Below are 16,057 nucleotides of genomic sequence, written 5' to 3'. Positions count from 1 at the left end.
TTATGAGGTATATTTTAAATAATCATGAATTCACAAAAAAAGAAGTGAAACCAATGAAAATAGAAAAAAAAAATCATTAAATGTATTTTCTCTCTCCAAATAAATTAAATAAAGAAAAAAATCTCAACAAATAAATACATTTTCTATCTCCATTTGAAAATATGAAAAAAAAAATCATATCAAATGAATCGTCTCTCTCCATAATAAATGCAGTTTCTCTCTCCATCATTAAGAAAGTTTTGAAAATAGGAAAATATATATAAAAATCAAAAATAAAAATAATAAAAAATGGTAAATTTGTCCAAAAATAATATTAAAAGTCTTTCTTGAAAAAATTCAAATTTAAAGACATTTTTTAAATATAGGACCTAAAGATGGTTTTTATGTAAAAATCCCTTGCATTTAATAATGATCCATTCCATATTTTATATTTTTATTATTATTTTTGTTATTATTATTATAAGTTTTGAAAACAATAAAAACCCTAACATCAAAGATTTGCCTCTCCATTAGTCGCCTCCCTCCCTAACAGTAAAACCCTAACTTTAGTCGCCTCCATCCCCTCTCCATGCCCAACACTTTTGCCCCCCAAGTCCAGCACCGCAAGTCTCCTCGTTTCTTCGTTGCTTGTTAGCTTCCTTCACCGACACCGGTATATTATTTTTTTTCAATCTTGTTTGCATTTGAATATATTTTTCATTCTTCTACTTTTTCTCAAATTTTTAAGATTTCGTTTTTCTTCTATGAGGGTTCCATTTTTCTTTCTATTTTTCCTCCACTTTTTTCCTCCATTTGTTTAGTGGGTAAAATGGGAAGAGAGGATTTTATTTTTTTCTTTCTATCTTCTCTGTTCTGGGAAAAAGATTGAAAATTTTGGTTAAAACCGAACCGAGTCGAGTCCAACCGTAGATGGATGGTTCGGTTCAAAATTTAAAATCGAAACAATTTTGGTTTTTTTTGGTTTAGCAATATTAAGAACCGAGCTTTTCAGTTTGGTCTATGGTTCGTGTTGGGGTTTGTGCCCTAAAGTCTCGTGTCCTGTAGTTTGTAAACAACTGTGTAAGAACATTTGTGATGTATATATGATATTTACTTCACTTCTTGACTTTGCACATTTAGATGTTTTTATTTTACCACAAACCAATAAACTTAATATCTCTGGTTGTCTTTATGTAACTTAAGCATGTATGTAGTGACATACAAATGGATCGTGTCTTAAGTGACAACCAAAATAGTCTGTAGTATATGGATATAGGAGGGAAACCTTATCCTGATAACACTACGGACGCGACCCGCTTTGTGGAATTGTTACAAGTTTGTGACTTGTCATAGATGGTCTAATCTTGATAATTTTTGTCGTGGACATGCGAGCGGGGGTGTCCTATACAAAAAGTTTATATAAGATCTGACTTCGAAGTGTTAATGTCTCGTCATATAACTTCGTTTATGACTGAGACTTCGCTTCACTAGGATGACCATAGGTAACATTACCTCAATCCTGAGTGAGTTGTGAACTCCTGCGATTGAGAGTGGTCCTTTGATTTGCATGGGTGCGAGTGGCCAGAGAGTCGACTCAAACCTACCACTTTGGGGATTCGTCTGATTTGGGAGCTGGAAACTCATCTTCACAAGATAAGGTTCACTCTTTCCCCAAAGCAGGGGTAAGTAGATAGATTGCTCTCTTAAGGGTTGATTCCGGGGCTTGAACGATGTGGCACCACACACCTTCTAATGGCCCGAGAGGTGTTCACACAGAGTAGGACTATGTTGTATTATTTATTAGAGGGATCGGTGGTATTTAAAGAGGAAGATGTAATTATTGGGACGAAACGATACATTGGCCTGCTGTAATTACAAGCATCTGTGGAGAGTCATCGTACTGATGATTAGTTATATCCAATGGACATAGAAATATATCTATGGCAAGAAGAGTTCAACTTTCGATTTTTAGTGGAATGCCTGGCAGTTAACGGATGGTGGATATCGTGACTAAAGAGTTTAGTCAGCTATTCACGTACCGTTGGAGCTTCGAGCCTTAGGTCCATAAGGTCCCCTTGGTAGCTTGTATACAAGTTGAGAGTCAGTTTTTGGGTTAGATTAAAATGTTCAAATTGACAAGAGAGAGTTCGATTATATATGATATAATTGAACTAGTTAATTATATATGATATAATTAACTTTATGTATGAGATACATTAATTTAGAGGAAATTAGATATAAATATGATTTATATCTAGTGGAGAAAAATACTGTAATTAACAATATGATATTAATTTATATGTTATGAATATGATGAGATCATACTCATTGGACGGTTAAAAGGGAAATGGGATGGCGTCTCTTCTGTTTTAATAACGGATGAGTGAGTTGAAAGATCACTTTGAGACGCATAAATAGCTCATGGTGTGTTAAGCATGAGATGCGCAAACATTGTATTAAAAAGTGTGTCATCGCTTAGAAAATCAGTGCCTATACGATAGTGCATGTACAATCGCTTAGCTATATAATATTGTTAAGCGGCCGCTTACCGATTACACCTTCGCGCGCTATTTACTAAACGATCGTTTACCTTTTCCTAAGCGATCGTTTAACTCCCGATATTTACTAAATGATCGTATAGATGATCGCTTGGTTTTCCTACATGATCGTTTAGACGATCACTTACCCTTTTCCTACACGATCGATTAGACAATCATTTACCTTTTTCCTACACGATCATATACTTTACCTAAACGATCAAACATTTTGTCTATACGATAAACGAGCTCATCTCCCACTTGCTTGATCGTTGTGTACAATCCCTCTTTCTCTCTACCAAATCCAAACAAAGTCCACCCTTTGGATTCTCACTCCAAGAATACTGAGGGTTCTGAGTGATTCTGTCATTTCCGTTTCCTTCTGTTTGTGTGGAGCTTGTTCGAGGTAGACGATTGGGTTTTAGATTTTCTGTGAAGAAGAAGTTTTCAACTGGTATGATCTCTCGATCACTTTAGCATTATGAATGCATTTTAGTATGTTTGAATGTACATGTGGTAATTCTGTCACAATGAATTGGAAAGATCCGCTTCCACTTGTAGGTACTCTTGAATAAGAGTTATTTCATTTCGGTCTAAAATCGAACCAAACCAAACCGTGCATACCCTTATCAAGACCAGACCACGAAATATATGATCTGTAACACCATACACTGAAGAGATTAATATTTCAAACGATAACCATATAACTCGATCTTGATCTTAATCCTAAGTGAGTTATGAGTGAGCTCAGAGGGTTATTCTTTAATTTATATGGGTGAGAGTGTCCTTAGTTGCAGACTCAATATGCCTACCATTTTGGAGACGATGTCGAGAAGGGAACGTAACTTCATAAGATGAAATTCACTCTTTCTCGACCTAAGGGTAAGGAGAAAGGTTATTCCCTTAAGTATTGAGACTTGAACAATGAGATCTCACCTCACCCTCTTACTGGCTCGAGAGGAACTTGGTTTATGGTAGTACCATAAACAATTTGTTCATTAGAGGATCAGTAGTACTTAAGGAGAAATAGGTAATTATAAGGGTAAAACGATAATTTAACCTAACTATAATTACGAACAACTTGTGAAGGATTGACTTACATAAAATGATCAAATTAATGGACAAATAAATATACTACAGTTTAAACTAGTGCAACTATAGATCTTTAGTGGACTACCCATAGTTAATGAATGTTGATTAATTTAATTAAAGAATTTAATTAATTAATCTTGTATCATTGGAGCTTATACCTGTAGGTCTATTAGGTTCTTCTACTAGCTCACAAATGAATTAAACAAAGATTTTGAGGTTGAAAATTTTGAAATGTTCAAATTAATACTAAAGGGAATTTATGATGCAATTAATATAATATATATAATACATTATAATATAAAGTCAAATTAAATTATATAATATGAGTAATTTTTTAATAAGATTCAAATATTAATTTAATATAAATTAGATTCATATTTAAACCATAGGTTAAGATTAATGTGAATTGGGAATCATATTAAAACTATAGGTTAAGAGATATTACGTACATTAGAATATGATTCATATGTAAATTAATTTAAATATATAATATTTAATTGGATTTATTAAATTAGATTTAGTTAATTTAATTTATTTAAATTAAATTAATTAAATAACTTCTGTTAGTTGTAAGGGAGTGGTTAGTGGGGTGATGAGAGTTACAACTCCCCTCATGTATTGAAATGGCAGAGGAGTCTGCATTTGCTGAGTGATTGAACATTTTCCCAGAAAAAGCTCTCTCAATCTCCCTTTCACTCTCTTACTCTCAAAATCAAAGAGAAAAGTTCTCTGCCAAAATATTTCCCTTTCCTCAACTTTCAAAAAGGATCCCACCATCCTCCTTGTCCAAAATGAATAGCAGAAAAGTCTTATGGTCGTGTCTTGCTCGTAGCATCAAGTACACAATCCTATTGTTCGTGTTACTTTTATTCAAGACCGGAAGAAGATATGAAGAAGAGGTTCTTCAGAGGTAATTAGATTTATCCCACATTTTTTTGTAAAAGCATGTTTAATCTTATTTTGTTTTGTTTTGTATATTCCTGTAACAAAATTGAGCAAAAAGCGATCACATGCTTCTGCAAAGGAATTTGATTCCTTCACATTACTATGGATAAATTATAATTGTCCATTTTATTAATCCGACATTTTAAGATATCTACAAACGAGTAAGAATGAATGTATTGACAATTTTCAAATGTAATCTTAAAAAAGTGCCTAAATTGATTCATTTATAACAATTTAGAAGTTTAATTGAAACAATTATTTATTTTGTGTGACAATTTTTGAACTAAGTCTGAAGGTAAGTGTTAATTGATACATTTATAAAAGTTTGCCATTGAAATATATCAATTATTAGTTCAAAATTTAAATTGATACAACCCAAAATTTAGGGTTGAAAATTAAAACTTTCTAATTTAAAATACCATGTTCATTCTATTGTACATTCAGTAGAGATTGAAACTAGTCATTTGTAGTTAATTTTCTAAAAATTGTTTAAATAATAATAATTTCTATGTAAAAAATGCAAATATATTTCCAGGATCTTTAGAGTAAAAATTAATAAAGAGGTGTTTGGCATCCCAACATGAGTTGGGTTGAGTTGGTAAAACTTACCGACTCAATGTGGCACACCAACATTTGTTGGTGGAGTTGAGTTGGTTAATTTTACCAACTCGATCAAATCTCCCACTCTCTAATATTTTCAATAGTTCAGCAACTATTGCTACCACACTCTAACGACCACTTTCACACGGCCAACTTCAATGACTAGCTGTAGGCTTTGGCAACCACCTCTGACAATAATTCCAGCGACCAACTCCGACCACCACCTTTGCACAAGCACCTCCGACAAACAACTCCGACCTATACATTTTAAGACTATTAAAATATTTTGTAGGGGTCTTGGTTATATAAATAATAATATTGTCTATGTTAATGCTATATTTATATACATAAGGGTGGTTACTAAAAGAAAAATTGTGATATCCTTTTGTAACATTCATGTTTTTTAAACTAATTGCATGATTCTTCTAAACAATTAATTTGATGTTCGTTAGTTTTAAGTTTGGAGTCTATTTTTTATAACCTAAAATTTATTTAATTGTTAGAACAATTTTTTATGTATTAAGTGTTGTTCATTGCTATGCGTTTCTTTATGTGTACATAGACATTTTTATGAACATTATTATTTTATTTGTAAGTGGAAAATTAGATTTAACTATAAAAACTAACTGTAAAAAATGTTTGTAAAAAAACAAGTTTGCACAAAAAAAAAAAAGAAAGAAAGAAAGAAAGAAAGAAAAAATCACTTTGTTGTATTAGTGCAAAGTGTAAAGAATCAAATGTTTGCTAAAAAAGGAAAAAAAATCATTGACCATAAAAATTGAAATTTATATTTTATAAATGAGAAAAAAACAAGATAATAATTGATTTTTTTAATTAACATTTATGGTTGATTTAAAACTAAATGAGGGTTAAAAATTGAAGGCTGGAAAGTAGAGAAAATATTCCTTTATTGAAATATGACATATCTTTAGGATGTAAATAAAATTGTTATGTAATTGAGTGTTTAAAGTATGTGGTGAAAATATTATTTGTATGGTGAATATATGTTACATTTTTCAAGAAGACACAAAAAATTATCAATTTCTAAACTTCTTCAATGTTCATGTTTGAAGGCTAAGTAACTGTTAAAAGTTTTCGTTTGTTTGGAATATATTTGGTGTTTATGAATGTGAAAAAAAAAAAAAAAACATGTTATATAATTAAGTGTTCAAAAGTCAAATTCAAAATTTGTGTTAAGTATATGTTTACTTTATAAATTTGTTAATTTTTAAGAATTAAAAAATGGGACTTTTTAAATACAAAAGAATATTTAAAAATATTTATACTTTATAGTAAAAAGTTACAAAAGTAGCTATAAAATATAAATATTTTTGGAATTTTTTCATTTATAAAAATTTTCCTTGAATTTTCTTAATTATTATTTATTTATTTGAAGAAGAACAAGAACAACAAAACAACCAACACGAAGAAAAATAAAGAAGCAAAGAACGTCACTGTCTCAAGAGGTACATCTGGTTGATCGACAGCAAGCTCATTTGACGTCAACCTTTGTTCACGCACATATGTTTCCCAAACCTTCTCTAAAATTTCTTCTATCTGAATTATCGACACCTTTGTCTGCAACGTCCACTGAGCTGCTTCATGAACCAATCGATTTGCTTGATGCCAATAGTGCCAAAATACACAAGTTCGAAATTGATGAACTTTCCTCTTCGCTTCACTAATAATCACCCCACCTCAAAAAAAAATCACCAATTGGCTTATTCTATAAAAGAGCAGCAACATGCATGGAGTCAGTTTCCACCTTCAAATCAAGGAAACTTACTTCAGCTGCCACGAACAAACTCTCTCGAATAGCCATGGCCTCCAACATATCGACATGAGTCAATAGTACACAAAATCTAAGAAGAATTAGCACAATCTCTCCTTTAATCATTTCGAAACACCATAAAAATTGCATTTTTCTATGTCGTTCTTTCCTAAAAGTCATTTTGATTCGACCAATAGAAGGGGGTATCCATTTGCATAAGTAATTGAAGGCGAATGCCAAAGTGTTCCTATAATTTTTGAAAAATGATAAATTTATGGTTTAAATACTATTTATCTATATATTTGTGATGTTGGATTTTTTTTTTTAAAAAAAAGATTTTGGTTTATTTTGATCAATATACTTTAACTTTGATTCATTTTGGTCATGTACTTTTAAAATGTTCATTTTGGTCCCATTCATTCTCATTTTTACTTCATTTTTAAGTAGATCAAATGGTCATTTTTAAAAGTTTAAGAACTAAAATGAACTAAAGTACAATGACTAAAATGAATATTTTGAAAGTATAGAGACCAAAATCTATTAAAATGGAAAGTATAAGGATCAAATTAAATATTTTAAAAATATATGGATCAAAATAATAATAATTAAAATGATATTTAAATATAATTATCATGAATTATATTTAAGTTGACAAATCATCGCTAAATCAACTCTAACAATGGAATGAACAAAAAAAGTTCCAGATGTTACAGCTTGAATGGTTTCAAATCATATGAGGAATTCGTGGCTTATTTGACAAAATATCATAATACCAATACCACTCATATCATGCACAAAATAATGATAATATGATTGTATGTATATATATTTTTAATGGGAGCTTGTCAACATCCGACAGTCATTGGAAAATTATTTGGGATATACATTATAGTTTTGGTTATGTGCTCAATCAATTATTTTGATTGTGATTTTTATTTCATTATTTTAGTTTTTTTTTTTTTTTTTTTATATTTGTATGAATTTAATGTAGACATATCTGAAAAATCAATTAATATTTTCTTTCCAGTGATCTTGAGTATAGTAATGGTATACCAAAAAAAAACCAAAATAAGACATTTATGATAAATAAACCAACTTTAGTATAGTTCACCTGATTCAATCATATTTTTGATTGAGATATTAGAAATTCTATTATTCTCATTGATTTTTTTTTAAAAAAAAAAATAATAATAATAGGAGCAAATATCAATTTATACCCAATTTTGGGTTGTATCAATTTAAATTCTAATCTAATAGTTGTATTAATTTAAACTCCAAACTTGTATCAATTTAAATATTGAAGTTTCACAAGTGTATCAATTTAAATCCTAAACTTTCATAAGTATATCTAAATAAAACATAATAGGAGATTTAAATTAATACTCTTATGAAACTTCAAAGTTTAAATTGATAAACTTGTGAAAATTTTAGAGTTTAAATTAATATAACTATTAGTTTGAGGTTTAAATTGATACAACCTAAAATTTAAGGATGTAAATTAATATTTAATAAATTAATAAGACGAATCTCACTAGAAGTTACATGAAAATAGCTAAAATTTCAATGGATAACAATAAGAAGTTAAATGTTTTATTAATAATTTCTTTGTTTTATCTTAAATTTTCTTGGAAATACTTTTGAAATATTAGTTAAATTTGGAATAAAAAACAGTCATCTGTCACATCACAACTATTTTTTAAAAAAATATTGAATATGATTTTAAAGGAAACACAAACAAATTTTCTTGATAGAATACATAGAAAGTAGCTAAAAAAATCTCACATTGAGTTATGTATGGAAAAAAAAAATTGGTTTGTCCAATGGAGGAGCCTTACAAGCCAAAATAAAAGAAATTTGGACATTATGAACCGTTTAGATCTTACTTGTTGGGTACGGTAAATAATATTACAATCACTTCAACATATTTTAAATTTTTTAGATGAAAATTAATCCATTTCTTGAGAATGTTAGGTTTGAAAGAGATAAAAGAAAAAAAAAATGTTGCTATTGGAGAAAAACATTGAGCTGACAATGACACGTCTTATTGAACAAATGGAGCAAGTCGAAATGAAAATTTTTGGTCAATTCCTCCATTGTTCTTTTTCAAGAAAATACTAACTCCCTCCATAAATTAAGGTTGTTCAAATAACCCAATAACTCAAACAACCCAGACTATCCAATCCAAAATATAAAGATTGGGTTGGGTCAGTTTTATTCTTGGGTTAGGTTAGATTAAACTTTTTCTATTTTGGTTGGGTTGGGTTGGGTCGTGGGTTGGCTAAATAAAAATTTGGGTTGACCCAACCCAATCCTAATTTTATATATATTAATTATATATTTCTCTTTGTTTAAAGTTTGATTATTTTGTAAATTTTCAATATTTTTTTTTTAAAAAATTATTATGATATTTGTCTTTGTTGAAAGTTTACAATATATATCATAGATATTTGGTATTTAGCATTTGAAATTTATAAGATTTTAGTTATTAGTCATGTCTTGTATATAAATTTACATATTTTTAATTAAAAAAAAAGAATAAGTTATAACCCCGAATTTTAAGGGTTGGGTTGGGTTGGAGACTTTATTTGGGTTGTCAACCCAACCAACCCGAATTTTCAGGTTGATCCTAAAAACACCTTTAACCCAATCCAACCTATGTACACCCCTACCATAAATCTCTTAGAACCACCAAAAATAATGGAGATGTCCAATGACAAATGATTATAATAGTGATTATAAATGTTTTTGTTTATTTTTTTCTAATATCTGTGCGTATCTGAGTTAGCTTACACGCAACTTAACTAATCTCATGGGACAACCCGCCTAATCATACAACATTTGGGTGTCAAAAAAATCCGTAGGACGTAGGTGGCTACCATTTTTCTCCAAGTATTAAAGGATTCTACGATCAACTTCCACCATCCAATGCAAAGTTTTAAAGTTGATAAAATGAATAAGGTGAAATCACCTCAAGGATCTTGTGGTGTTACCTATAAAAAGAAACTTGTTGTAATGTAAGTGGATCTTTTTAACCAAGAGTGTTCAAAGAGTAAAGTCATACAAAGAATATCTTCATAAAGTTCTTATAAGATCAACATGGCACTAGTGGAGCATTACGACCTAAAATCGAAACAAGCAAAGACAACACTCTGAATTTTGTTTTGTGAGAATGATCATTGTGAGAATAATTGAAGAGTAGATAAGTCTAAGATTTAATACCTTACTGGTTATCTTTAATTTTGCAAGATCTCCGAACATGCGTTTCATATCGTATGATTGTCCAAGAGCTTTTAAGAAGACCATTATGAAACTGTTTTAATTCATATTTGGAAGTATTTTTATACCATGATCCATCCGGACAAAGAAGAAGATAATAGCAATTATGAAGAGTTCTTAATAGTAGTCAATAATCATATGACACCCATACAGCACAGACAGGAAAATCCAACACTGAGAAACATGAAAAGTGACTGAATCACACTTTTAACTCAAGAATGACCAGAAAAATGTTGCTTAGATTTTGATTCCTCCTCCGCACGAGTATGTAGCATCACACGAACCACCAACAGTAACAGAAAAGTTATGTTGAGGCCTCTCTAGGAATGCAGGCAACCGGGACAACAGCCCGCATATACATTCACTATCCAACTGCTGCACCCACTTGCAACAATTCTCCTCCATTGGCGATAGTGGGATCTTCTGCTGGTGTCCGTGGTGGTGTCCGTGCTGATGTGTGTGTCGGTGTCTCTGGTTGGGAGAGCCTTGGCTTTCATGGTTATCAGAGAGTGATAGTGATGGAGGTGGAGGTGGCAGGACAGTGGAGTAAGGCAGCATTGCACAAGCATAGTTTGCTAGCGCGATCTGGGAGGCGCAGAGTGGTCGAGGAGCAACATCTGGTGGCTGCCATTGACCCTCTGTGTCAGTAATCAGAGCCAAAAACAACGTTACTGAAAATATAAGGATCTTGAATCTCCCCATTCGAGCAGACTAGCTAGCTTTTCCTTGTCAGCGCAAGAATACAAGGAACCCAGGAAGGCTTTCTGGCTTCTGCAGACTGATACCTATGGTATTTATAGAGTCCAAAATTCATAAGATCCTTGGGTCAGTATTTGTTTGCAACTTGTTTTTTTTTCCCCTTTCTTTTTCTGTGGGAGTGAAGTATGTTACCAAAGAATGAGGTTTTAGGTTCTGTTTGGTTGGTATTTTGTTATGGCCTCATTCATTTTGAGACCAGTTTGTTAGGTGGCACACAAGAGTTGAATTAAACCTCATGAGTGAATAAACTTCACATTCTTGTTGAGTTCGATCGTTCCTGCAATATACGAAATAACCAAGATGAACTCTCAGAGAAAAGAAAGTACTTATTTTAATGCTTCAAAGGGTGAATGAATTTCACATATAAAAACAGGTCTCCATTTTGTACGGTTGGAGATGTAATTTAAGAAATTTCTTCTTAGAACTCAGATGAGAAGATTTTCCATCCAGTGAAAACTTAAACCTTTTTCCCCCTGCATCACTTGTAACATGAACAATACTAGATTATCTTGAATACAATGGTGAAAAGTTCACTTGAAGTGTTCACCTCATCAAGAAGCATATACAACATGCAAAAGATGTGGAAAAAGTCATTCCATAGATACTAGACTATTTGGTAGACTAAATCCTACCTGATTGATCATGTACTTCACATATGGTCAATTATATCATAAATAATAGGCATGAATTATGATGAGAACATTTCTGAATCAATAATCCACAAAACTGTGTATATGAGCTCAAATATAGATACAATGGTCTATACCACCTTCCATGATGAATGGTTTAGGGCACTGCAAGTCCCTTACAGACCATTTAGCACTTAGAAGAGCTTCTACATAGGATGATTTCCTCGAGACTGGATGTTATTCCAAAAGTTGCACTAATGAAATGGAAATGTGTGCATTTCATCTTAGAGCGATCATGAAGGAACCTAGAAATTTTCAATATTTTACACTCATTGGCGGACAATACATTTGCTGATTGTCATTGTGGAACTACACGTTGGAATTACATCAATTCAGAAATATTCCCTAAAGGAAGTTCTCTCATGTATGAACAGATGATTAATTCTGCCCATGAACTACACGTCAAAATTTTACATTTTTTTATATATTCGTGAGTGTCTAGACCATCTTGCACACACCTTGACTAATCTCACGGAACAACCTTCCTCCCTACAACATTTGGGTCTCAAGGATATTAAATCCTAGGTAGGTGGCCACTGTGGAATTTTACTCCCATCTAAGTCTTTTATTAAACCTATCGCCCTTACTGACCACTAGGCCAACCCATGATGGTTGAACTATACATCAAGTTGGAACAATTTCTTCTCAAAAACAATAATAGTTATTAGGGAGAACTGAGAAGTTAGATGCCATTCAAAAACCATGACATGAACCACACCTTGAGTACTACTATGACAATTAACAAGGTAATATATTATGAGCTTGTAAGAAATGCTTGCTAAAATAGAGGAACTGAGTGCTTGAAACCCTACTAGCCTCCACCAGCCTATCTTACCCCTCTTGAATGTTAATGGCAACTGAAATGAATGGCACGATAGTTGCTTTTGATTAAAGGATGTTTTGATGAGATTGAGTATCCTTAGAGATATGGAGACCTTTAAAGTGGATCTCTCTCACAAATTTGCTTCTTAGTACAACTCTCAGCCTCAAGTCTAATCTTTGTTTCACGAAAATAACTTTCATCAAGAAAAAAAATACAAGGACAAAAAAAAAATAATAAAAAAATCAAGCCCACAAAAGAAGGGAGCACTCTAAAGAAAGGAGCTCCAACTATACAAAATAATTCCTATAGAATAGTCACCAAAGGCCTGTTTGTTTCATAGATATTGCCATGGGATACCAGACAAACATTCAATATATGTGTTTGTTTCACGAGATTTCACTTTTTAAAACCCAAGATATTATTATCCAGGGAACTTTAACCCATCTGACATGGGGACATGAGTTTTTTAATACCCTCCATACTTGTGGGATTTTTATACCTAGAGATGAAAAAAGTCTGATTAATTAATAAACTAATATCAATTAATCATTATTATTAAATTTAATTAATTATTAAATATAAATATATTATCAGACTTAATAAATTCCAACTAATGCATTTATCATTGATATTTTATGTTATCTTAACTATTTAATATAAAATTTTATTATTAATTATATTATTTTTACTTGTTCTCATATTTGATTAAATAATTATTCAATTTTAATTTCTATATATATAATTGGTAAATCAAACACATTCATTTAACTTTCAGACATTAATTATTCTACAAATCCGAACACTAATATTAATTATCCTAGACATTTAAAATCTAGATATTTAAATTCCAGACATTTAATATCCATACCTATAAAAGAATATTTGCAATCCAAACGATCCCTAAAGTCTTTGAAATTGAAGCATAGAGGGAAACATAAAATTTGATAAGAGGCAAAATATCAGTAGGATCCCTCCCCAACCCTCTAAACACTTTGTTATTCTGCTCCACCCAAAGAACCATAAAAGCTACTTGTCCCAAAGAACCGTAAAAGCTACTTGTCCCCATGTACAATGTGTAAAAGACAAGCAAACAATTAGATTCGAGAGCACCTTTATCAGCTGTTAATTAGCCACTAAATTTTGGCAGATTATGTTAGCCTATTCCAATTGATATACTACTTTTCCTAACACCAAAATTGTCCTCGACTCTGAAAGGCATGCTTATGGGGTTCGAGTCATAAATTTGTAATTTTACTTCACCATAGCTTCAATTATGTTCTCATGGTCATCAAGTAATATACTCTTTAAAAGAAAAAGAAAGATAGAATTTCGAGTATAAAAAATATTAACATCAATGCAGAATGCCCCCATATACACAACAGGAACTTAGCTCCTTACTCCTAATCCTTTGCCATTAAGTAAATCCCACTTATTTTTTGACCAATCTAATTTTCATTGACATTCTTGGTAAACAGACTCGTGCATACATTAAATTGTCATAATTATATCAATGAGAACGTGGCATGTAAAAATAAAAGTTGTTGAATTTCCGGCATTAAGAGTAACATAAGCATAGGCAAACAGTGGCTTCACAAAATTTTATAGTTAAACTTTCTACCAAATCATAAAGATTGTCAGACTTCCACAGAACAATGTCAATGGACAACATCATAAAGGTTGAATTGAATTACAAACTACAATTCTAATCTGTGCAATCAGACAGCCATTTTTCTTTTTTTTTTTTTTTTTTTTTTTGAAAAGAAAAAGGAAACAAAAAAAGAACTGAAAAACAAATGTACTTGAGCTTACTAGACCAGCTTCAAAGGAAATCTCAGCAAATCAGAAGAGTAAAAGCAAATTAGTTAAGCTTGAGCAGAACTAAGAGGTACCCTCTTTTTTTTCAGTCCATAATTTCACAACTTATTCAAGTTGATGATTCGACTCGATTAAATTAGAAGTTTAGAGATCAATATGATTAAAAATGAAAATTTCCCAAAATCTATTTACCTGGAAAGGTCATCCTCATCGCAAAACTCAGCCCTTCAAGTGAACAGTCCTTGCAGCCATGAAGTCCATGTCCTTCCTGAGTTGTTTTGCCCGTTGCCTTCGCTGCTCAGCTCTCTCCCTCCATCCTTGTTCCAACAACTCCACGAACTTATCTTTTATTTCAAGCAATGGGTCACGATCAATCAACTGGCTACCCTCGTATGCCTCTCGAAGCATCGCATTCTCAATCCCACCTTTCAATGACAAATAGAATATCCCAGAATGCCTGGTGAATACACTGGAAAATGCATTCGAAAAACGGTACTCATCACTAAATTTCCCCAATGTCGGCACTGGAATCCTCTTGAACAATGAAAGTGATAGCAGCTCGTGAAAAACTCCGACTGTTCTCTTCTCCATCTCCGGCGATGATTGAGCCAAATGGGACACGTCTTCGTATGGCGATATGTAATCTAGTTCTAACCAATCTCTAACCCATTCTCTCATTTCCTTTCTTAAGATGAATCCAGGAGGAAGCTTGTAGTTGAAATTAGGCCGAATACGAATGCCGGTTGATATGGATTCATCTTCAGCTCTTCTCTCAATCACTGATTTCGCAAAATCAGGGTTTCGAGAAACCAATTGAAGAAACGATTTTCCCTCTCCCGGACTCCCAACAATCTGAAAATATTCAGGGTACTTCGGCACCAAGTTGACCAAAAAATCATTCGGAAACCCGAATTCCCTCTTAACATGCACTAATTTATCAACACTAAGCATTTTATCCTTCGATATCATCAATAACTTACACAATTTCGAAACGATCAACCCTTCGTTTTCCATCGTAATCCTCTTCTCTTCTTCAAGAAACCCCCTAAGTCGATCGCTAGCGCGTAAGAACAAAACGGGTTCAGATTTAGGTTTGATTCTATCATAGTAAGTTTCGAACAAACCTGGATTGCAACTCATAAACATCTTGACTGACACATTGAGACGCAATCTCTGTCGTCGTTTTTCTAGATATCGAAGTGGAATCACCTGCCCTGGTTCGTTGAGAACCTCCCTCACAACCCGCGCGCATAGCTTGTACCGCTTGTCGTTTTCGATTGCTTCGTCCAATCTGTAATCCTTGCGCCAAATTACCTTCAAACTCGAAATGTGTCTGATCTGGAAGACGATTTCTTGGCTTAGGAGAGACGGATGAGCAGATTTGAAGCTGCGCAGACATGAGAAGAGTGTATGGGGCGTGGAGAGCATACCTCCAACCAGAAAGCGAGCTATTGTTGTTGGGTTGGCGACGGCTAGCTTTCGCAACTCGCAAGGGCTTGACTCAAATTTGAAAGGGAAATTTGTATGGATGGGCCAAAATGGGAAGCCTACTCAAAATTTGGCCTAGACTCATAAATTAGTCTCTTGATGATGTCAATTACGTATGAAATATTCGTTTAGACTCTAAAACGCTAGCTCGTTTAGACTCCAAAATGGTTGCTAGCATGCGTACAACTCAGATTCTCTCGTTTTGGACTCATTCCTCTCGTTTTTTTCTTCTCATTCTTCATAAGACAGAGATAAACTGTTTTACATTTTAATTTTTTGTCCG

General features: G+C 32.4%; 2 protein-coding genes and 1 non-coding gene across 3 annotated transcripts; all 3 read right to left on the bottom strand.

The window, feature by feature from the left end:
* Window positions 1-10,229: 10,229 nt before the first annotated feature.
* Window positions 10,230-10,934, bottom strand: LOC120086453. Its single transcript, XM_039043116.1, has one exon. The coding sequence runs from the start codon at window positions 10,900-10,902 to the stop codon at window positions 10,438-10,440; it is 465 nt and encodes a 154-aa protein (XP_038899044.1). The 5' UTR covers window positions 10,903-10,934; the 3' UTR covers window positions 10,230-10,437.
* A 169-nt stretch (window positions 10,935-11,103) lies between these two features.
* LOC120086452 (protein WHAT'S THIS FACTOR 1 homolog, chloroplastic) lies at window positions 11,104-15,799 on the bottom strand. The gene is made up of 2 exons (XM_039043115.1): window positions 14,479-15,799; window positions 11,104-11,236 (listed from the first exon to the last, which is right to left on the bottom strand). The coding sequence occupies exon 1, from the start codon at window positions 15,712-15,714 to the stop codon at window positions 14,506-14,508; it is 1,209 nt and encodes a 402-aa protein (XP_038899043.1). The 5' UTR covers window positions 15,715-15,799; the 3' UTR covers window positions 11,104-11,236; window positions 14,479-14,505.
* On the bottom strand, window positions 14,264-14,378 carry LOC120087435. Its single transcript, XR_005484573.1, has one exon. It is a non-coding gene; the product is annotated as a small nucleolar RNA snoR77 (small nucleolar RNA).
* Window positions 15,800-16,057: the final 258 nt, after the last annotated feature.

This window comes from Benincasa hispida, chromosome 9, assembly GCF_009727055.1.
Source record: "Benincasa hispida cultivar B227 chromosome 9, ASM972705v1, whole genome shotgun sequence".
In the NCBI taxonomy this organism is placed as follows: Eukaryota; Viridiplantae; Streptophyta; class Magnoliopsida; order Cucurbitales; family Cucurbitaceae; genus Benincasa; species Benincasa hispida.
The sequence above is the reverse complement of the archived record's forward strand: the minus strand, read 5'-3'. Positions and strand labels throughout refer to the sequence as shown.